Source organism: Plectropomus leopardus, chromosome 23 (genome assembly GCF_026936395.1).
Source record: "Plectropomus leopardus strain MGB_pleo_1.0 chromosome 23, ASM2693639v1, whole genome shotgun sequence".
Taxonomy (NCBI): domain Eukaryota; kingdom Metazoa; phylum Chordata; class Actinopteri; order Perciformes; family Serranidae; genus Plectropomus; species Plectropomus leopardus.
The window spans coordinates 15,930,213-15,953,922 of NC_142198.1; the positions used below are offsets into that span (position 1 = coordinate 15,930,213).

General features: G+C 35.5%; 3 protein-coding genes across 5 annotated transcripts; all 3 read left to right on the forward strand.

Annotated features, from left to right (window-relative positions):
- On the forward strand, positions 1–3,522 carry LOC148185677 (uncharacterized). The gene is made up of 2 exons (XM_088074107.1): positions 1–432; positions 1,388–3,522. Exon 2 carries the CDS (start codon positions 1,414–1,416, stop codon positions 2,428–2,430), a length of 1,017 nt encoding a protein of 338 aa, XP_087930233.1. The 5' UTR covers positions 1–432; positions 1,388–1,413; the 3' UTR covers positions 2,431–3,522.
- An 816-nt stretch (positions 3,523–4,338) lies between these two features.
- Positions 4,339–23,509, forward strand: LOC121962436 (uncharacterized). Its single transcript, XM_088074114.1, has 14 exons — positions 4,339–4,661; positions 12,813–13,095; positions 13,980–14,131; positions 14,976–15,258; positions 15,423–15,574; positions 16,400–16,670; positions 16,781–16,926; positions 18,242–18,473; positions 18,979–19,154; positions 20,038–20,415; positions 20,907–21,242; positions 21,379–21,461; positions 21,609–21,697; positions 22,145–23,509. The coding sequence occupies exons 2-14, from the start codon at positions 12,968–12,970 to the stop codon at positions 22,221–22,223; spliced, it is 2,505 nt and encodes an 834-aa protein (XP_087930240.1). The 5' UTR covers positions 4,339–4,661; positions 12,813–12,967; the 3' UTR covers positions 22,224–23,509.
- LOC121962434 (C-type mannose receptor 2-like) lies at positions 4,668–10,633 on the forward strand. 3 transcript variants are annotated; one of them, XM_088074104.1, is made up of 9 exons: positions 4,668–5,475; positions 5,555–5,591; positions 5,727–5,765; positions 6,653–7,018; positions 7,852–8,190; positions 8,985–9,038; positions 9,592–9,680; positions 10,189–10,276; positions 10,420–10,631. In XM_088074104.1, the coding sequence occupies exons 2-9, from the start codon at positions 5,558–5,560 to the stop codon at positions 10,476–10,478; spliced, it is 1,068 nt and encodes a 355-aa protein (XP_087930230.1). In that variant the 5' UTR covers positions 4,668–5,475; positions 5,555–5,557; the 3' UTR covers positions 10,479–10,631. The 3 variants fall into 3 exon arrangements, with proteins under 3 accessions (XP_087930230.1, XP_087930231.1, XP_087930232.1); XM_088074105.1 differs by having other exon boundaries at positions 4,668–5,591; positions 10,453–10,630; XM_088074106.1 differs by lacking the exon at positions 8,985–9,038 and having other exon boundaries at positions 4,668–5,591; positions 10,420–10,633.
- Positions 23,510–23,710: the final 201 nt, after the last annotated feature.

Genomic DNA, 23,710 nt, shown 5'->3' on the forward strand with positions numbered 1-23,710 from the left:
TTTTGCTCTAGTTTTCCACTCATAATGTGTCAGCAAATCGTCCTTCAACAAAACAATAAAAAAGTGTGAATGCTTCTTTCACACCATGTGATCCCTCACACTTCCAAATGAGAGCCAGGTTGAAAACTACGCCATAACGTGATAAACGAGATAAATCAATGATTAACTTGATTGCTTTTGGGGTTTTTCATCCAAACATCTGTAAAACCTGCACGTGTTTCCACTCAACACTTTAATTCATGTTGTAAAGGTTTTAAACGGCCAAAATGAGGTCAGCAGTGGAATTGTGGAAAGGGAAATTAAAAAAAAAAACGGTATGTGCTTGATACACTAGTTTTACAAGGTATTGTACAGCCATAAATATCCAGCACAAAGAGACAAAGTTAGACACTCAAGAGATTTTTCCTGCAACAAAGTCAACACCTGAATCAGGTAAAAACCATTTCTTGTTTCTTTGTTTCTTTTCTCTCTCTCTTTTTTTTTTTTTACATTTACATGCACATTTTACCCTTTAGAAACATATAGAAAGTTGATACCACTGACAAGCAATAACAAGTAGTGACTTCAAAATTAACAGAAAAAATGCATAATTGCAAAACACTTATTTGCTATTGTGAAAAGAGAAGAGCTTTTTTTCATATTTTTAGTGGTGGAATGCAAAGAAAAGGGTACATTTACATTAGTACTGTGCTTAAGTATTAATTTGAAAATCTTGTACTTTATTTGTACTTCATACCGTTTATACTTTTACACCACTACACTTCAGAGAGGAATATTGTACTTTTTACTTTACTGCATTTGTCTGGCAGCTTTAGTTACTGTACAGGTTAAAATTGTTGCATAACCAGAGGAGTGTATAAAATATATTTTGGTAGAATGATAAACATTTGTCTTTTTCTATTAACTTTTTTTTACATTTTGAGTTTTATTGGTGTTTTTTTCTTTTTTCTTTTAAATGATTTCCCCCTGTATTTTTTTTTTTTTTTTTTTAAGATTTTCAGGTGTTATAAAAAGAAAAACATTAAATATAATTTTTTTTTTTTTTTTTACTTAAATTTAAACAATTTTGAGTTTTTGAAATATTTCTTGTAGTTTTTTTTTGGTACTTTTAATATTTTAAATACCTTTTCTTACATATACTTACGGTTACCTTAGTAAAATTTTAAATGCAGGACTTTCTTTTATCTGAATACTTCTTCCACTACTAGTGCTTTGTATGCACCACCACCATAACCACCTTTTTACACCGTGTGTGTGCAGCTCAGGTAGCACCTATTTTCTTACCACAATATGATAATGAAAAAACAAATAAGAGGGAGACGGGGTTGGTATGGATTATATTCTGTGATAAAAGTAAATCAAGACTTTGGTCTTTCTCTTTGAACAGACTGACAAAACTCATCTGTTGACATCATGGAGGGCTTCATCAGTCTTTTTAGCAGCTCGCCCCATGGTCGGGAAACAGCCCAAGTGAGGACATTAAGTTCTTCATGGAGCCTAAATGTGGTTGCAGGACTTCTCCTGGGTTCTGTCTTTTTGGGGCTCGCCACCTACATCTTGGCTTTCGTGTTGCAGCGCAGCAAGCTCAAAGCTTTTAACGAAGCCATCAGATTGACCCTCTCGTGTCAGGGAAGCTGCCTCAGTCCTGTAAAAAAAATGTACGGCAATCTTCTGGTTCTGATCTTTCTGGACTTTGCGAATGCAGTCTCAGCAATCATCTTGGTGTTTGAGATCTTCAGATCCAGCTGCGACTCTGAACTCACCTGTTCTTACATCATCCTTGCGTGGTTCCTCTTGAGAAACTTCGGATTTGTTTTACATCTCAAAAATGCTCTGATGTGCCTCCGTTACTTGTGCCAACCGGAAAAGGGGGTCAGAATGTGGCCTATTTACATACTGGGGATTGTGACAATATTTGTTTTTATCCCTCTTTTTTTATTATTTTCCTTCGGGGGGGTAATAATCTTCCTGGAAATTGACACTATTGTACTGTCTTTGGTTTTCATTGCAAAATGTACACAGTTAGCCACATCCCCCTTTGCTGCTGCTCAGAAGATACCGATTGTGCTTGTCACCATGTTCACAATATTAGGTATTTTCGCCCCAACTTTTATTCTTCGGTGCATGGCCTCCGTTGGGGACTCAACTCATCTCTTAATGTTTGAGAAAGCTCTATTTGGCACAAACTTTCAACTCCTGATGGATGGACTCCTGTGTTACTTTGTCCTGAGGTTGCCTTCTGAAGATGAACAGCAGCAGCAGCAGCAGCAGCAAAACCAGACTGCCGTATTTGAAAACCAAAACTATAACATGTCTTCAAATGTAAATATGCAGATGTTCAATGACCTCTGGCACCCTGAAAATCGTCATGATTTTGCATCACAACAAATTCAAACGGATGACAATATGGTGAAAGGGAGTGACGCATGAGTCAAAGTTCAACCGGCCTCGCTGTATTTGTCTGAAAGGAAAAACAATCTGCAACTGTGAAAATTTGCATCACTTTATGTGAATTCATTTAAAAAGTCACCCTGTAACTGACCCTTTAGCTTAACCCTTTAAAAACCTGAGCAAATTAGCTTGATATCAAGAGATGAATAAAACGTAGTAAAAGAAAATTATCTGAAAACAAGCATAAAAAAAGAAAATGTAAATGTTAGTAAAAAATTGTAAATAGTATAAAAATGAGTAAAAATTTGTGAAAGAAAATTACTCGAAAACAAGCACACACAAAAAAGAACTGTGGATAAATAGTGTTTTTTTCTCCTTTTCACATATATAAGATTATTTCTTACATACAACAGTTTATTTCAAAAGTATGACCTGCAATTCACAACAAAGAAATACCAGCCAAACCAAATCACATGATCTTTTATTAAGATTATTCTCTGTAACATGTCCAAGTGGTGATATAGTTGCGTGTGATCATCTTTATAGAGCTACAATAAGGTTATTATGCAGTAAGGAACTGTTTGTTGATGAGAGGAGGGAGGTGGCTGGCATGTTACTGTAGTTTTTTATTTTTATTTTTTTATCTTGACCCTCCCTCAGTGGCTGGGGGAAAATGCACAGCCCCCCTTGTCAGGTCATTTTTATGTACTTTGTACAGCTTTTTTTTTTTTTTACTCATTTCTTGATTTTTCATTTTTCATTCAGGGGTTTTCATATCCTGGTGAAAATAATATTTCTGTAATTTTATTTTTTATTAATCTCTCTGTAATAAACTGTGAAAAAGGACAGGAGCTGTGCACAAGACAAACAAGCAGCTCACCTGGCCTTTTCAAAACAAAGTTGTACTTTTAACTCACTCAGACAAACATTAACCGACAGTAACCAAATGTCCTGTCCAGACATCATGTACACATCGCTGTGGTCTACTGCAAACCAAAATATATTGGGGAATGTCTCTCTTAAACACAAACACATGCTCATTTGTATTTCTGTACTCGGGACGAACACTAAACAAAAATGTAAATGCAACGCTTTTGTTTTTGTGCGCCTTTTTTTCAGGTTTAAGTTAAAGATTTTACAAAAAAGATTAAAAAAATCCTCTCACTAGATATGCTTTTCTCAAATTTTTATTACAAATCTTTTAAAAATTGAACCTTTCCTCATCTAAACAAGGATAAAACAGAGGTTTTACTCTTTGGCCCAGCAAGTCACTGGCGAAAAAGCTCTTGTATTGTTTCATTCTGGTTTAAAATTTGTACAAGTCTAATTAAAACAATTTTTTGCAACTTTGGTTAATCAAGTTTATTGTCCTGAATAACTGTATTCTGCTGTTTGCAAACTAGTCAATCATATTTTATTTTATTTAACATTTTAAGAAAACAGAACTTGCAGATCTCCTAACTTCAGCACTGGCAAAATCCTGTTTTTGATGATCAAGTTAAGAAAGAAAACAATAATTTCACTTGTCATTTTTAAGTTTCAACATTTTACAAAATAAAATGAATTAATTATTAAATTAACAGTTACTTTCCCGTTTCAAGGCAGTTGGTTTATTTTAAGTAATATCAACATGTCAGATTTTATAGATTTTAATTTCACTCACTTTCTAGTATTCATGACTGTTTTTCTTTGATCATTCCTCTGTTTTATTTTATCTCAGTGTAAAGTGTTTTGGTCCAGCTTGTTGTTTTTAAATGTGCACTGTAAAAAATGTGAAAAATAAACTCATGAGCACTTTTCCTTTTCCAAGATAATCCCTCCATCTGACAGGTGTGGCATGTCAGGATGCTGATTAAACAGCTTTATTGTTTAATATCCGGACTAAAACTCCCCAAAAGTCATGGCGTTATACCCTCCGGTACTGTAGGTGGCGCCATGCACCTCTAACGTCGGTTTGTAGCCCGCCAATAAACTAAAAGAAGAAGAACAAGCTCGTCTGCAGCACAGGTGTACTTTGGCATGACCAGTATGAAAAGCACACTCTGAAATGTGTGATTTTACCTTAAAAGAATACATTTATTTGGACTGTGCATGACTAGAAAAGCATTTTTGGGACACAGTTACCTTAAAGAAACAGTGATTATGTGGTTTGGCACTGTGTGCCTCATGCAGTGCGACACATCTCCTTCACAAAGACTTGATCAGGTTACTGATTGTGACTTGAAGCACCGCTTCAGTGGCTTTGGGAAGTTGCTGGATCAACAGATGTGGTGAGTATGCAAGTTATGCAAAAAGTTTTTTTTAAGTTTCCAAAAATGCAAGCTGCAACATGTGGTCCTGACGGCATCACAGTGTGTGTCAGGGTCTCAATACGGTGCATTCAAACGGCTTTAACCCTTTGAAACGTGGAGCAATGTTACTTATTTTGCTTTGAGATGCCTTTCAATATTTCAGCATTTGCATTCTGAGCAAATTGGTGCCATTTCTTTTTTAAAAAAATATGGTAGTGAGCAACTTTGGGAGAAGAAATAAGTAGCTTTAAAACATATTTTACATATTTTAAATTATTATTTTTTAAACACTTTTTTTCCCAGGCCATTTTAATGTCTTTTTTTTGTCCCTTTGTTAGCTGATATTGTGTTTAGATAGCATTTGAATCTAATATGTTTACTCACTTCATGTTTGTTTATTGACTTTGTTTACTTTTTTTGATTATATGGCTATTGTATTTTTTTTATTATCCTCATTGAGGTGAGATTCCTCATAGGGTTTTTCAAGTCCATGTTCCTGATTATACATACATACTTTTACTCAGATGCCATTTTCAGACCAGGACTTTTACTTGTAACTGAGTATTTTCACAGAAAAGGATCTGAATAGTTATTTCAAAACTGCTGTCATGAATGCAAACATCTCCTCTCTGATTGTCTAACACTTGACAACAATTCTCACTGAGATGGAAGCAGACTGACAAAATATACACAGCCACTTACTTGTGGTCACGGACCATTTTGTATGCAAACTCAGCGACGGGGAAGGAGGTATGGGAGTAAATTTTCTTCAAAGTGAAGAGAAAAAGACGAGGTAAGACCACATCTACAGAAACAATTTGTGTACTTGTGTATTTTGTTAATTATTTGTGAAATTTCTGTCATTATTGCAGATTATGGCGGGAGTTTGGAAGAAGCTGCTTTTCTTTGGTTTGTGTTCTTTTATCAACTTCTATCAAAAAAAAATACAACATTTTAATTATTTGTTCACAATATCTGTACATTTGTGCTGTTCATTTTTTTTTTTCCAAATTCTGACAGTGGATTTTTACTTCTGATTCTCAGGGACGGTTTTTACTATTGCAGGAGTCACACACCAGACAGGTAAGAAAACGTGTACTATAATGACTAAAATTACTAAACCTATTATCAATTTAATTTAAATAATAATTGTTAAAACTTTCACCAATTGGCTGTTTGACTAAAATGTGTCATCTCAATAATTTATTATTTATTATTATTTTTGGGTTGTACAGAATTGCTAGATTGCGCAGATTTTGTTTAAGAAGAGATGCGGACACAATGAACTTAGAAAAAAGAAACATTTAAATAATTGTGAGAATAACCGTTGATTGTGCTAAAATTGCTTATTTTATTTTGTTATGATTTACAGATAAATATGTAGCCTGCAAATTGATTTAAAAATATTTGAGTGTTACATTTGAATGTTACTTAAAACTTTAACTTTCCCATTGATGTTCACTCTAAAAAATAATAACAAAATGTTTTTGGTATAAATATTATAGGTCATTGACAAAAAAAGTTATTTCACCTGCCCATAGAGCTATTTTAAATTGAAAGAAATATGCTAATTTTCTAATGTGTAGCTTTTTATTTATGTAATTTTAGGGTTTTGGCACATAAGGTGACTGGTGATGGAACTGCAGACATTATATCAGTTTAAAAATGTTGCAATTGCAACAGTTTTACAGTTGAATTACAACAGTTTTAAATTTAAAATTTACGGGTTATACTGTTGTGTACATCTTCATTCAGTTTTAACAGAATTACTCTGGCAACCACAGCTGTAATTTTAATTTAATTATACATACAACCAACTTAAAAAAAAATCTTGAAATATCTCTTAAACTGCTAAAACTGGCAAACTTTGAAGGTTCGACAGGTGACTGCATTCAATTAAACATTTTTAATGTCAATAATTGAGGTCAGCAGATCAGCTAAGTGTTGCTTTATTATTATTCCAAATACAGGCCTCACATACTTCATCATCCAAGAGTACATCCTTCTCACTGACGTAAATATGAGCTGGGTGGAAGCGCAGAGCTTCTGCAGAGAGATGTACAGCGACCTGGCCACCATATCTAACGACAAGGACATCAGCACAATCAACACCATGAACGCTGACGTGTCCTTCTGGATCGGCCTGTACGATGACGTCAACGGCTGGAAGTGGTCTCAGATGGATCAACATCTGGAGATGCAGGACTACAGGCAGTGGCAGGAAGATCAGCCGGACAATGACGGAGCCGTCGAGCACTGCGTCTCCATGATGGAAGACGGTTTTTGGAGGGACAACAGCTGCTTCCACGTGAAGCTGCCTTTCATTTGTTTCAGAGGTGAGATGTGGCAGAAATGGTAATTGTGAAGAAGTGTTCATTCTTACCTGACATTGACCTCTAGTGGCTATAAAAATTACTACTATTTTCTTGTCTGTAAGGAGTAGTTGTAGAGGTTTTTTATGTTCAGGGCTGCCAACTTTTTAATCACAGAATAAGGCTTTTACATGGTTATAGTTAGGATCATTACACTGAGAATGTCTGCATGGAAATGTCCTGACGTCTCGTCAAAAATATCTGCACAAATACGATTGGAAACATCCTGTCATTTTGTTAAAAATACCCAGTTTGGTTGCCACAATCACAGCTCGAAAGGTCCCAGGTTGAGTTGCTAGCACAGCCGGAAATGTCAAGATGTCTCGTTGAATATATTTGGTTTTGTCACCATATTATGGCCTCAAATGTCCCAACACCTTGTTAAAAGATACCCTGTATGCTGACAATGAGACATATCGTTAAAAACATCTGGATTCATTGCCCCAAACATGTCTGGAAATTACCTGACATCTCGATACAAATATCTGGTTTTGTTGCCATAAACACATCTTTAAATATCAAATGTATTGTTAAAAGAAGTACGCTGTTTTTTGTCACAAACATGGCTGAAAACATCCCCAACTTTTGTTAAGAAACACACTGTTTTTTTGTCCCAAAGTTCAGAAAATCCCCAGTTTGGTTGCTCCAAACATAGCTGAAAGCTTCCAGATGTCTCGTTAAAATAGCTGGTTTTGTTGTTTGTTGGTCTGTAACAGAAATAGCACGCTGTACAGCTGAAATGTATAAAGTGAGACAGATTTTGCATCTATCTCCTGTTTTATTTTTCTCCTTGTTAGATGATGAGGAAGATCAATACGTCCTGGTGACCGAGAAGAAGAGTTGGACTGAGGCTCAGTCGTACTGCAGGCTGCAGCACACGGATCTGGTCAGTGTGAGGAGTCAGACTGAGAACCAGCAGGTAAGGAGCAGGCTGCAGGAGAAAGCGACCGTGCAGGAGGCCTGGATCGGCCTGCACAGAGACGCCTGGAAATGGTCGGACGGCAGCCCATCCCCTTTCAGACGGTGGTGGGATTTGCAGCCTGATAATGAAAACAGCTCTCAGGCGTGTGCTGCTATGCAAAGAGGGGGATGGAGCGACTGGAACTGTGATGCCGAATTCAACTTTCTCTGTCAAAGTAAGCCCAAATACTGCATACACGTTCTTTTATATTTTCCATATTTAATCTATAAAACGTTCATAGTGGAAAAATATAACAATCACAGCTTTTGTAGAGTCTGAGGTGATGCCAGCAAATGGCTTGTTTTTTATTTGGGAAGCATTTTATTTTTTTTTGTCACTATTTTTTCTTCTAAATGGACAATTAATCAGATCAGAATAGATTTATTACCAAGCAGGTTCTCACTTAAAAGGAACTTTTTTTCTTAATTATTTCATTTTAATCAACATTACTATGAAATAAAAATAAAGCACCGCAAAACTCGAGAACACAAATAAAGATAGAAAAGGGAAAATATGGCAATGATACGAACCAAAATAACCATAATATAAACATGTGCATGTATTGTACAGTATGTCTATTATTTTTATATATTATAAAGTGGCATGAGATTAAAAGTTACTCAAGTTAAGTACAAGTACCTCAAAACTGTGCTGAGGTGCAGTTACCTGAGGGAGGCGCCATGTAGTCGGCTATAAAACCTCAAACTTCCTTCCTTCCTAATCTCAGAATAAATTCACTCATGATAATGAGTACAACGATAATGAGAATAAATAATAATAATATCATGCTAATGATGATCACAATAATAATAATAATAATAATAAAATAAATAATAATAATAATGATAATAATAATAATAATAATAATAATAATACTAATAATATATTTGACAAAAATTAAAATTATAAAGAAATACTTTTTTCTTCTCTTTTCCCCTTGTCTTTTATATACTTTTATCTTTCTGACAGATATAACTGTGGTGACTTTGAGTCCGCAGCCTGAACCCAACACCGTCAGCCCAGGTATATAATATGATCCCAACAGAAACCTGAGTGTGGTTTGATTTATACACAAACATAATCCTTATGTGCAAAGAAACTCAAAACAACAGCTATAAAATGCAGTAAAAAGCAATAAAGTAAAGTAAAATTAACGTACACATATTCCACCATAGTATGCCTGTAAGTTTTCTTTTTTTTAAGTTATGGCCTAAAAACATAAATGAGATGCTTAATTAAAGCTCCACATCAACACTTTGAGCTAGTTTAGCTAGTCTCTTCATGACATATAAATACATTTTACTACTATAAAAACATATATTCAGTGTATTCACTGATGAACCGCCCTGAAGTGGTTGAACAGTTCATTGAAAAGCAAATTTCATGTTAAAAAAAAATAGATTTTCAATGCACCGGCAACCCAGAAGCTGCTCTTTATAATGGCTTATTAATCTATTAAAGGGGGAGTTTGGTATTTTTAAACCTGGATCCTGTTTTCCCATGATTTAACAAAATGTTTTAGAATTAATAATAAAGTAGTTAATTGCAGCTTAAATGGTGTCATTTTTTTCTCCAGCTGGGACTAGAATGACAACAGTGAGGATGAAGTTGCAGACTGACTCTGACCTCAAAGATCCAAATGTCAGACATAAAGTCCTGCAGCAGGTACAGTAAGCAGCTGTGTTTGGGCTGCTTTGAAATAACTTTATTGTTCCATTCTTTTATTTTTTTTAACACAGAGGAGATGTTCGCAGTAAGCTCACATACTTCTCATATTTTTTGGTCTTTTTATGTCCATCTTCAACACTGTTAGGTACCAATTCAATGGTAATACCGCTTCCCATAAATTACTCTCTCAGCATATACCTCCCACCTTGCCATTTACAGTCTAAGGAAAAGAACACAAAAAAATATACAAGTATGATAAAACAGTAATAAAATAAAAACCAAAGTTAAAAAAAAAACAGACAAAAAACAAACAGAAAGAGAAAAGAACAATTAAAAACAAACAAGAAAAACAAATCAAAAGCAAATTTAATAGAAAAAGTAATTCTGGCATTGCCCATATTAATGGGGATTTTTAAAATTTTGTTGTTGTTTTAATTGTTCCATTCATAGCACCACAGAAAATAAAACAGCTTTCTTTTTTCTGATATTGTGTTTCTTTTTTTAGTTTGAGGCAGCTCTTAACATGCAGGGCATCACTGACGTCAAACTGCACTGGAGGAATTTAAAGGCAGAGCCACAACCAACAGAGAGAGGTAATGACTCTGAACAAAATCAGCTGACCTCATTAATTACCAGCACAGGCATGCTGGTATATGTAGCTTATTAGATGCAATAACATGCAATAAAATAGATTTTAGCATTGTTTTTTTAACGTATTTATTTATTATTTTTGCAGCTCTGATTCACCTGCTGTGTCTTTTACCAACAGATGCATGTGGAAAAGGAATAAAGTAAAACCTCAACTGAATTGAATTATCTACCTCATGCAATAACCTAAAATTGGAAAAAATGTGTTAGAAACAGTAATTTGTACAAGTATAGTATTTTTCTTGTTGATAATGTCTGTATAAAATATTTTATAAACAATTTTTTTGAATACAGAATTCTGCAGTTAATAGAAGATGTATTGCAATCAATAAACAAATAATAATAATGAATGAATGTAATGTTATCCCTTTCTTGCAGCTAGTTATTTCACAGATAACATGACTGGTTTATGAGCCAGTGTGTGTTGGTTTGCACATGACAAAGTGCCCGCCCATTAATTTGCTTAAACTCAATTTGATGCACATGCACAAATTTGGTTAATCAAATAACAGCCTCCTCATAAAACAAATATTGGCCTCCAAGCAGAAAAGTCAGTATGAAGGACATCCAGCTTAATCACGTGTTAACTTTAAAGTTTATGATCTTTCAATTTGAATGATCTTTATACAAAAATATGAAGTGTCACACTTACTACTACCACGAGTTACTCTTATATTATTATAAAACATTAATAAAAGAGATTATTTTAAAACAATGTTAAAGATGATTTAATCGTTCAATAATTTCTAAAATACAAAACTTTTTTTGTTTATTAAAAATATAACACCAGATTGATTTTGAAATCCTTTAAAAGGAAAAGCTTTTGATATCAATATTTTGTCAGCAACCGCCTTTTTTAACGACAAGTTAAGTAAACCCTTTTTTAAGACATTAGGGCTTAAACGATTACGAGTTTTGGGGATATTTACTGACATATTTTAGTCATAGAACAAAACCTGAAAGTCTCTCAAGCTTGTTGATCACAAACCTTACTTGGGAAAAAAAAAAAAGTAAATGAGTGACTTATATCAGAGTTCACGCCCTGAACAGTTGTCATGAACGGAGAAATTAACCACTAAGAACAAAACCGTCTTGAGCTGAAGGTTCGGGTATGGTTTGTTTAGTTGCAGCAAAGACGAATTTCTCCATGTCATGTGGTGATTTTTCAGATTAGACAATATTTAAATACTATTTTATTTTGAAGGCACTCTTATTTTTATATACTCGACCTGGACACCACCGAGGAGACAGGAGTTTCTCATGCATGTAAATGTGGTTTGCATTTATTTGTATGTTGTCTAATTCAAATGGATGTCACAGGAAGGATTGGGAACAGAGGATGTCTGCAATTTTCATGAACAAAAGTCTGGACATCATAAACAAATGTTTTGTAGTTAAGATAATTTAGGATTTAAAACATTGTCTGTGTTACACTATAAATTAAATTAAACCCTTTCATAGATCATGGAGCGGAGTTGGAAAATAATTTTTACTTGGGGTAAGTCATGTAATATTATACTACACATTTAAGTAAGTGGGAGTGCTCTGTGCAAGGTCCAATATTAAAAAAAAAAAAAAGTTAATTTATTGTAATTTACAGATTAAATTGTGATCTTGAATATATTTTAATTTCTGTTATTTTCCTAAATTTGTAAATTAGTATATTACATTTTGGTATAAAATATGTATTATTTATAAAATTTAAAAAATATATATATTTAAGCTTCCAGCTAACCTACTATGAAACTGTAAGATGCATGTTAATTGTGTATAAATGAGTTTGATTTCAATGTTCAACTGTATTTGCAGGGTCTATATTTCTCAGTTTGAGGATTTCTCACCAGGCAGGTAAAAAAATATTCATTATTAAAAAGTAGAGGTTGAAGAAATATGAAGATGCAACAATGTAAAAATACAACTTAAAGGGACCGTTTACGCCCAAAAACTATATATTTTTTCTCGTGGTGCTGTTTATCAGTCTAGATTGTTTTGGTGTGAGTTGTGAGTGTTAGAGATATCAGTTGTATCTCCAATATAATGGACCCAGATGGCACTTGAATTATGGTGCTCAAAGACAAATGAAATTACAGAAAAATGAATCGCCAAGAGGGAAATACTTAAAAATTATACGATTTTCAAAAATAATTTTAAATATATACGAATATGATAATTCTGACTATAGTTTTTTCCCCAGCCTTTTTTGTCTTATTTTCTATATTTTTTGCTAGCTTTTTAAAAATAATTCGCTAAATCTACTAATTTCCTGCAATTTTGTGTGACATTTCTTACCAAGTTGCTCATTGCCTTTCCATCTCATTTTTGGAGAGAAATTAAAAAGTGATGTTGCTGCAAGTTTCAAAGGTTTAAAAAAAAATGCACTGTTAAATTTTACCACTAAAACGCTTTCCTGTGTAATTGTTTTACATGCATTACAGTGCAAACATACTTTATTGAATCTGTGTCACTGTGCTAACTCTGCAGCTAACGTGGCTCTAAGTGGAGTAGCTGCACAGTCTTCATTGTGGAACCCGTTGTATCTACCGAGCTTGGTGATTGATGGCAAACCTTACTCGCACTATGGGTATAAGAGCTGCACATCCACCCTGATTGAGGACGATCCCTGGTGGAGAGTGGACATGCTGGAGCCTTATGACATCTCAACTATTGTAATCATCCGCAGAACAGATTGCTGCGCTTCTGAGTTAAATGGGGCTGAAATTCGCATCGGTGACTTGCTGGAGAACAATGGCACCAACAATCCCAGGTGATGTAATGAGTTAACACTTTGGGGCAACATCAATTTTTATTGTGCTGTACTAAAAGACACTTTTCACAAGCTAGTAGACACTTTGAAATCTGAGCACGATGGTTGAACTTTTTTAAGAAACACATGGAAAAATGTCCTCCAAAGTATATTTAATATTACAGGAATATATATTTCTGTAGATGGTAATTTCTTTTTCTTCCTGTGTTTCTGAAAGAAGTCAAACTAATTTGCTTGGGTTTTCAAAGGGTTGAACTCGCCTTAAAATAAGACTGGATTCCCATTTTGTTTTCAGCCTTCATGTTCACACCAATATTTTGTCCATATCACATTTTTTTTTTTAGTTTTTTAAGGGGTGTGGGGTCATTTAGTCCTGTTTTTCCCAAACCAATGAAGTTGCCAGGAGCCGTAAACTTGTCATGATGGTTGGAGAAATAATGCTGTTTTAAGGTTTTTCTCTTCTGTTATTTGACTGACAACAGCCTGTACAGATGTTGTTTTTCTTCCAGTACTATCTGTATTTTTCTCAATATTGCCAAGTTACTGGGCAAGTTTGTCATACATACATGTAGATACTTTAAGACTATACTCAATGTGAACCGCTGGAAGAGTTAAAACTTAAGTGTAGATTGTTAAAACTTGTTGAAGACCAAAACAAAACCCTCTTAAGTTGATTTCATTTCTAACTGTATTCAATTCAATTTAAGATAGCCCTATTTTTTTTTAATTTGTATGTTATGATTATATCTTTAATTTTTGTCATGTTTATCATTTTGTATCTTGTTTTATCTTGGTTTTCGCAGCCTGAGACAAACTATATGATATAGCTGAACAACAAGACTTAAAAAAAAATCTGTTTTCCTCTCCTCCTCATTCTGCTTCAGATGTGCAATCATTACTGTGACCAGTAACGCTGTCATGAACTTCCACTGCAGCCAGATGAGAGGACGCTACGTCATCATCCTCCTGCCTGGGTCAAACAGGAGACTTCAGCTTTGTGAGGTCAAAGTGTATGCTGCTAGCAACATTACAGGAGGTAACACTAAACAATGGCATCTAAGGCCAGTTGAATTTAATCAGTCATTCAATCATAAAGAAAAAAAAGTTTCTGTGACGTTTAACTGCTTCAAGACACATCTAAAACACAAATAGGGCATGGCTTAATACCGATAATATTAAACATGAGTACAAAATTCACCTTCATTACAGCACAAGAGTACATCAGGTGGAACTTTCCGTGAGTTTGGTTTGTTTTTTTTCCTCAGCAGCAGTTTGTCACTTAATCTGTTGATCCATTCACAGCTGATTAGATCACATTAATGGATTAAATGGGCTGTTTACAGATATTTGTAAGTGAAAGCAAACTTTTACACCCAGCAGATTGAACATTTAAGCTTCATTTTCAATGCGCCTAATGTTTTTTTGCGCTGTCTCGGTCCCAAGTATGCTCTAAATAAACAATAATATATGTTTACATCCCACTAGCACTCCTAATTAACAGTCCAGCTCCAAATATCTATTCATGGCAGCAGATGTTTTAGCTGTTGTGGCCTGCCACAAATTAATGAATATGTAGGACACCCTGTACAGTATTTTTCTATGAGATAGTGTAGTTGAAGAACCACCACTGATAAATAAACATAAATGTGAGATTCAACAACACAATGTAAAGTCAGAGGCATTTTGTTATTTGTTTGTTGTGTTTTGATGTAAAATTGAAACCAATAATCAGTTACATGCCTTCATTTTGTTGTAAAATTCATTTTCTGACTTAAATTTTACAATGTTTTTAAGCTTGTCATTAAGTGCTTTTCTGTGTTTTTGAAAAAATGTATTTTGCTTTCCTAACATTGATATTTGTTATTGTGCTAACTCTCCAGCTAACGTGGCTCTGGGTGGAGTGGCTGCACAGTCTTCATTTTGGGACCACTGGCAAACACCAAACATGGCGATTGATGGCAAACCTTACGCAAACTATATGCAAGGGAGCTGTGTTTCCACTTATTTTCAGAAGGACCCCTGGTGGAGGTTGGACCTGCGGGGTGTCTATGACATCATATCCATTGAAATCATCCGAAGAGTCGATTGCTGCATTTATGAGCTAGACGGGGCTGATATCCGCATTGGTGACTCGCTGGAGAACAATGGCAACAACAATCCCAGGTGATGCAAAGGTTGCACTCACCTGATAATGATACTTGCAAAGACTGAACTTTAAATGTTGGTTGAAGAAATGTGCTGCTGTTTTAAAAGTTTATACATCTTTAATGGGTATAATAAGCCTTTACTCTTGTATTATCTGTCTATTTCCCCTCCTCTTTCCATAGGTGTGCCGTCATAACCGTGAGCAGTAGCGTTACCATGACCTTCAATTGCAACAAGATGAGAGGACGCTACGTCAACATTTTCCACCCTGGAGTAGCAAAAATAGTTCAGCTTTGTGAGCTCAAAGTGTACGCCACTACCCAAATTACAGGAGGTAACTCGACACTGAACAATGAAATCTAATGTTGATTAAATTATGCAGCAATTCTTGTGTGAAGAAAGTTGAAATTGAAAAATATCAATGCTAAGCATTTCTTTTGAGTTAAAATAAATGTATTTATTTATCCTGTAGTACTTACGTTTTAGAAATTATAATCAGAAATGTTCAGAGATGTCCACATTAATTACATCTAACTGATAATAACTGAAGTGATGTATGTGAAAAGTAATACATTTGAAATAATGACTGCAACATAAAACACTTAACGGACACATAAAGGTAAATTTGTGAATTCATTGCATTCCAGAAAGTATACAGCTTTTCCTCTAGAATTCAAATCTTTACCAAACCATATTCACAAAATAATAGTATGTGTATAGTTTCATTTTGCAAATCAAAAATAATGCTATATCTGTAGATGCTTTAATCAATTTAAGATAATTAGATCAAACATAGTGTGTTTATGTCATCCTTACTTTAAAATTAGATTTGTTGAAAAACTAGAAATGTTTTTGGGGGATTTTAGCCACACAAAAGACTCGATATAGGGATGGAGATGTTCTTCTGATGGACTTTTATAAAGTACTAATATCAGGTCAGATTTTCTATTTGTCTAATACTTTGGTTATTTGTCTGATAGTTTGGTTTGTTTTACAATTGGCATTACAGCCTCAAAGAGCCACCGGCATGGCTGTAGACCCATTGTCTTGTTTGACTGTAATGTTAAAGGACGACCAACCCTGTGGTTTTCCAAATTAATCCTTTACTTGTTAATTTTAATTATTTGTTTTACAATTGTCCTCATAACACTCCTGCCAGATAATGTGGCGCTGAGAGGAGTAGCTATGCAGTCTGCACAACCGGCTTCTGCAGCAACCGCTCCACTCATGGCCATTGATGAGCACCCTGGGCCGAGCTACGCAAATGAAACATGCGCCTCCGTCCCACTGCAAGACAACCCCTGGTGGCAACTGGACCTGAGAAGTATCTACCGCATAACTGCTGTGTCTATCATCAGCAACGGAAACTCTGAGGAGCTGAACGGTGCTGAGGTCCGCATCGGGCTCAGGAATGACACCAGCAACCAGAGGTGATATTAACAGGAACGAAAGAATACTTACTTGATGTAGTTGCACATATACTTATCAGCCACTTTGATTTTCTCTTTTGTTTCTTACTTATACCTCCTCCTCCTGCCAGGTGTGCCGTCATCTCCATTTCTGAGGGACAGCTCAAATACGACTACCAGTGTGGAGTAATGGAAGGTCGCTTCGTCCATGTTGTTCTTCTTGGACTTAAGAAGACTTTGACTATTTGTGAAGTACTGGTTTATGGCACTGTGCTTGGTAAGCTCCACACACCATGACAAATGAAAATGTTCCTGCCAAAATCAAAATAGGTTTCTATTTAAGAGTGTTGCGATCCGAGCAGCAATGTTAATTTTGGCAGCTAATTTAGCTTTAGTGTTAGTATTTATTCCAAAATCCTTACTGGTTTTAGGCAAATTTTAGTTGTTTTTATCCTTTATAGTTTTAGTCAACATTTAATCAGTGACACAACAAAAAGACAACCTGCAGTATTTTCTTTTAGTCAAAATGTTTTTTTCCCTCTTTAAACTAATTCAATTAGGCTAACACAGGTGACAGGTTGCACAAGTGTTGAATTTTAATTTAGACATTTTTTTCTACAAGTACAAAATATTTCTACACATTTACAAACTAGTATTTCTCCAGTAGAGCATTTGTAAGGTTTAGAGGATTATTTATGAGTACACACTTACTAATCATCATTTGAAAAGCTCAAAATCTCTCTACTTATGGTATCAACAACTTTTAGACCACAAATAAGTAATAAGCAATTTGAGACAACTGATTTATACCCAGGTTCACTGTAAATCCAGACTTATCAATCTCACTGTAAAAAGCAACATAAATAATTTTATTTCAGCCTGAATTCTTTCTAAATCCGCAAAATTTATTGGGTGGTTTAAACTTGTGCTCTCAGAGTCTTACCTTTAATTATTTCCTCACTGACTGCTTCCTGTATTGTAACATTGCAATAATATAGCCTGCTATAAATAACAAGTTACATTTTTTTTCAATGTTTTTATCATCAACATGATAGAATAATGTGTGTTACCATTAGTAAACACACACACAAACAATGTATATCCACTTAAATCTCTTGATTAAAGAACTTTAGTAACCTGTGTAAATCCTGTCTAAACTGACAGATGGCAGCAAAATACAACTTTTGAGTCTGCTGTTAAGTTGCTCTTAAAAAATCAGATACACAAATGCACAAGATGCAGGTGAGCAAAACAAGATGAATATTATGTAACTTGCTTTGATTGTGTTGCCAAAAGCCTGGAATTGAACAAGCTTTATGTGTTCTTACTTAAAAAACAACACCACAAAGCTATTTCCAACCAGCAACGATGTAAAACGTCAGTCAATTTCAGTTCAATTTTTGCAATTTTTTTTCCTAATTTCCCATCAACATAAAATCTTGATATAGACCAAAAAAAAACTGTGTTTATTGTCCACTATTTTCCATTACAAGCTCACATCAATGCCTCTTTGGCTTTTTCTTACACCCCTGTACTCAAAACAACCCAAAACATATACTATGTATCTTTCTTACACCTTTTTTCCCTGCTAGAAAATGTTGCTTTGAGAGGAGTAGCTTTTCAGTCTTCTTTGAGAACGAAAACTAGTGGGGAAGCCAGCAAAGTTATCGATGGCCGTCAGTTTGAGACCTGCAGCAAAACTAAAGACGAACCCGGCCAGTGGGTGACGGTGGATCTACTGGTTCCATACAATGTAACTCTGATCCAGCTTGCCTACCTTGAGGACTGCTACCATAGTGATGATGTCCAAGTGGACAACAAAAGGTAAATGTATAATAGGACAAAGTTGGACAAATGCATCCCTCACATTTGAAGTGGAGACTGTCCCTCCAAGAAAATCTGCGGCATCAGCTCTGCAGTTGCATTGCAAAAATCACTATTTAAATGTGGAAACAAAGTCCCGATCTGGCGGCTCACCTCATAACCACAATGCACTTTTTGCATTTTCACTGTGACCATTTTCGGGACACATCGTCACTTTCTGTCCAATGTCTAGAAAAGCAACAAAGTCTGCAGAAGGAGGAGGTTCGGGTGGATAGACAGGCTCAACAAAATATGGGAAAATTTACAAGACTACAGTACATACTTTGGAGTTTGACCATGTTACACATTACCTCAATATTTTGGGAGTTTTGTTAAAGTCATCTGCTGGGTTTTTGGAAGATAATACTGTAGATATTTTATAATCTAAAAAATAAATACTTCGATTTCAAAGGCAAATCAAGAAGGGCCAAGCTTAACTTCTCTGTTTTTTTTATGTCTATTTCAGCTGTAAGGCCATCCCCAGTAGATCACAATCTCTGGTAACTCTGGATTGCGGAGGGGTTGTGGGTCGCTATGTGACTGTGATGCATCCAGAGGAACCACCGCCTCTGTGTGAGGTGGAGGTCTATAGCACTTGGGAAAATCTTGAAAACATATTCCCTCAGAGCCCCCTGCCCCATGGTAAGCAGATAATACAATTTTACTAAATCCTTTTAATGCAAAATCCAACTGGACATGGAAGGTCATCTCATTTGCAGATGATACTGTCATTTACATTATTACCTTGTTAAAACAACAGTCCTTGTTTATAAAACTTACTGCCAAGTCAAATGTGCTGGTGTTGGCTGAGTCCATGTTGAGGGTGTGTTTTCCTTTCATGAATGCAAATTGGCATTTCAAATGACAGATTTTCAGATTTTCGCCTTTTTTTCTCGTTTTTGGCAGTGTGTAAAGGTGCTAGATTGTAACAGTCTTTTACAGTCTTTTACATGTTAACTCTGTACATGGATGCACTGCTGTAAGACTAATGCAACACAAGCCAACGTTTGATATTTTTAGATACAATTTAAATTATACTATTATTTTCTATCTATTAGGTCAGCTGTTCCTAGAGGTCAGGTGAATGCCGCTAAAAATTAGGGTTGTGACTTAAAAACACGATGAGGTTGTCACAGCACATTGTAATTGCATCCAACTTGAGGCATGTTTTCGCTTTAATGTTAACATTTGACATTAGGTGACTCCACTACTCCAGACTTAATACAGAGGTTTTTGATCCACATTTGCCACTGTAAATCCGTCAATTTTTTTCACATCTCTCCTTTACGTCCTACTCGTTTCGGGAATTAAAATGGTTGGTTTTTCCCAATTTGATAAATTGGTATAGCTATAAACGGCACAAATAATAGGCAGTTGTACAGTGTCAGCAGTTTTTGGGTACATTGATGTATGACGTCATATGCAAAGAAACCATTGTAGACTTGCAACAGGTGAGTACTAGTCCTTCATACCAACATCATGCATTAACAAATAAAGTAAATCATGAGTTTTCATCTACCAACAGATTACTGCCCTTCCTGTAGCCGTGAGTACATTCTCATTCATGAAGAACCTAAAACATGGTTTGAAGCCCAGACCTACTGCAGAGAGAAGTTCACTGACCTGGCCACCATCAACAACGCTCAGGACATAAACAGGGTCGTTGACAAAATGGAGAATAACTTCACCGACTTTTGGATTGGGTTATATGAAGATGTTTTAACCTGGAGGTGGTCTCTTTTAGATGAGGGTTACTATGGAGATGGTGAAGCTGGTTTCAGGAACTGGAGTGATGCTGAACACAGCAATGAGAGCAGCATCCAGCATTGTGCTGGCATAAACCACACCGGTGAATGGATAGACCTGAACTGTGACTTACTTCACTACTTCTTATGCGTTGATGGTAATATTATGGAAAATACTATTTGTGTGTTAACAGAGTTTAAGTAGTTGATGTGGTGTTCTCTACTGTCTTTAAAAACTTAACTGTTTTTGCATGTTTTATAGCAACTACAAATCTTGGCTAGCCTAAAGGGACAGTTCACCCCAAAATCAAAAATGCATATTTTTCCTCAACCTGCAGTGTTATTTAGTAGTCTAGATTGTTATATATATTGGCCATAGAGATTCTCCCTTCTCTTAAATATAATTGAACTAATTCGGAATGCAAATAATGGAATGGATTAATGAAAATAAGAAAAAATTAACAGTTATGTGCTTTTCTAGAAATTATGACCTGGTTACTCAAAATAATCCAAAGACCTGGTTGTAAAGAGTTTAATGTAGCGACTATTTTCTGTTAGTGAACGTCTATTTCTATTTAGGAATGTCTCATTGTTTTCTCCTGCCAGGAACAATTGACTCTCTTAATGATGAATATTTCTGTGTTCACAGGCAGACACGGTGCACCAGAAACAAAGATTCTTGTGAAAACAGCAATGAAATGGACCGATGCTCAGCGCTACTGCAGGAAGCACCACACGGACTTGCTCAGCGTGAGGAACGAGGCTGAGAACCAGGAAATCCAGAGCATGGTACCGGGAGGGACGCTGGCTTGGATTGGCCTGTTTGTGGACTCCTGGAAGTGGTCAGATGGGAGTTACTCTTCGTTCAGATACTGGTCTGATGAGCCACACAACAGCTCAGGAGATGGTCTGAATTGTGCGTACGTCTCCACCAGAAAATGGAGCATAAGGTCCTGCGACACCAAATCTATGTTTCTCTGCTACTGTGAGTGCAAAACTCATTCTGTTCTTTAAAAGCTGGTCAACTGTGATGCTTCTACAACTGTAGTCAAAGGACTGAAACATGCTTAACATTGATTCAGCCAGGCAAAGACATCAGCAGCTATTTTTCTATTTTTCAGACTTCAGGAAAAGAGCTGTTTTGAGAATCAGCACTGACTTTGACATGAGTGAGCCAGTCATCCAACAACAAATCTTGAGCCAGGTGAGAAAAAGAACTGATTTGTTTTATTTGTGCATTCGCAAAGGTGTACTCCCTTAGTAATGAATAGTTTATAAGAGCTACACTGAATTGTATCGAAATCATTATTTATTAAAGTTATGTTAACTCATTTGTCTGTATACTTCCCAGCTGGAGGCGGAGATGAAAAAAAAGGGCATCAGTGATTTTAAGATCAGCTGGATAATGACCAGACAAATTTCACACACTGAGACATCACAGTAAGAATTTATAGTTAATTTTTTTTTTCATTGAAGTCACTTTATAGTTGTCCCTTTTGTATGTATTCATGTTTCAACAGACCTTTATTAGATGTTTAGTTCAAACTGAAATTCAATTTTTGAGCAGGGCAATACTTTAATGATACAGCAGCTATCTTGCATCTGTTTGCCTTTTTTTAAAAAAGAAGATGAAGTTTTTTTTTTTTTAACATATTAATGTAGAAAGTGTCGAAAACTTAATTGTTTTTTCTGTTTGGCAAGTATAGTTTATAAATACACAAGACAAATGAATTAAGTTGCGATTTCTTAGCAAGTTCTTAGTTTCAGTTAGACTTACTAATACTTGTTTACTTGTCTTTTTTATAGGCTTAAAAATGTTGTTTGTCCACTAAGTAACCTTATTTTTTTTTAAGATTACTTTTGGGGTGTTTTCCCTTTATTTGACAGGATAGATAATAGTGTAAAGGGGATGACATGCAGCCAAGGAACGCAAGCTGGAGTCAAACCCGTGGCCACTGCGACATAGCCTTTTGTACAAGTGAGCTACTGTGTATAACCTTTTTGTGTTTTCTCCTTTCTGTAAAATGCTTTGTAACTAGTTCTTTTTTTGGAAAATCCTGTATAAATAGTGTTTGTCACACTGCACACTGGCCTGTTTGTAGAACATGGCCGACATGAGAAAAACAGTAACTTGTTTTGGCATTGCAGTTAATGGGAAAGTGTTTTTGGGCCCTAGGGCACCATGTGTCAGACTTGGGAATTGTAATTCCCCTGTTTGGTCACTACGAAAAATTGGCTTTAGAGCCCGGCACACTTCCTCTTCATCTTCATCTTCACAGCCGCCCTTCACTCTTCTGTTCTACATGTTTACCTGTGGAGGGACTCAGACAACAGTGTGTGTGTGCTTTTTTTTTCCAAGAGGTGTTTGCTACCTGAGGGAGGTGAAACATGAGCCCCGCTACTCTTACTGGACTGATGTTGAACAACATGGACTATAGTGTGCACCGGAAGAAATAAATGAGAAAAACAGTGTAAGGTGACAAGAGATTGTAAACAAAAGCAGTATTTTTAACCTCTTCTTTTGAATGTATTCTACATAACTGGATGCAAAGTTTGTTTTTAAATATGCAGGATTTAGTGGCACCTAGTGGTGAGTTTCCAAATTACAACCAACTGAAGCTTGTCCAAGAGGTCAAAGGTCAACTTCACTGTGACATTATAATATTCTGCATAAAATACCTTTCTGGCCATTACTCAATGTCATACCTCAGGAACAGAAGGGGAGACGGTCAGATACTGAGCTGCTGACGTTGATCTTGAAACTAGAGGACTGTATGGATCTCCTGTGCTGCTGAGGGGGAAGATGTGTATGAAGCATTCATGTTTTCACAGATGTGAATGTAAACTGTAACCACAACTTTTTTTGAAAATTTAATAACAAAATGTAAACAGTCTAAACTCTGTTGTATCTATTCATATTTTTCATGTCATGTTATTTTTGTAAGTGCTTAAATGTAACATAATGTTTAACATCAATGAAGCTAATGCACAATCACTAAAACACTTTAATATGTTTTTCTTGTAAAGTGTTGTTTTTAGTTTAATCATGTAGTTTAGAATTTAGGAATAAGCTTGGTAAGACTTGAAACGACACTGCTGACAGACAACACAAACACAAAGGTGGGCAACCAAACAAGCTTGTTTAACCACCTGAAGCCCAAGTACCCAAGTGCACAAGTAAACAAATCTGCTTGCGTGTCCCCCTCACTGCTGGTCGACTTTTGCATGAAATGACAGAAATTTCCATGATTGTTCCCGACACATAACCTGAGCCTCCAAACAGAGTTGACTGTAGAAAGTTTCATCAACAAGAGAGGTAAGTCCATGTTAAAACTATACCGTATGTTCTTGCATTTGACAATATGGGACCAATATATCTATATTTTTTAATGCAATATGCATTTTATGATGCGCTTTATGCTGAAAAATAAACTGCATAGTATCATTTTTTTA

Coding starts and splice junctions, on each gene's coding strand:
- LOC121962436 (XM_088074114.1), top strand. CDS start 12,968: ATGCTGGAGCCTTATGACATCTCAACTATTGTAATCATCCGCAGAACA. Junction 16,927..18,241: donor GGTTTATGGCACTGTGCTTG/GTAAGCTCCACA, acceptor TTTCCCTGCTAG/AAAATGTTGCTTTGAGAGGA. Junction 19,155..20,037: donor TCAGAGCCCCCTGCCCCATG/GTAAGCAGATAA, acceptor ATCTACCAACAG/ATTACTGCCCTTCCTGTAGC.
- LOC121962434 (XM_088074104.1), top strand. CDS start 5,558: ATGGCGGGAGTTTGGAAGAAGCTGCTTTTCTTTG. Junction 5,766..6,652: donor AGGAGTCACACACCAGACAG/GTAAGAAAACGT, acceptor TTCCAAATACAG/GCCTCACATACTTCATCATC. Junction 8,191..8,984: donor ATTCAACTTTCTCTGTCAAA/GTAAGCCCAAAT, acceptor TCTTTCTGACAG/ATATAACTGTGGTGACTTTG.
- LOC148185677 (XM_088074107.1), top strand. CDS start 1,414: ATGGAGGGCTTCATCAGTCTTTTTAGCAGCTCGCCCCATGGTCGGGAA.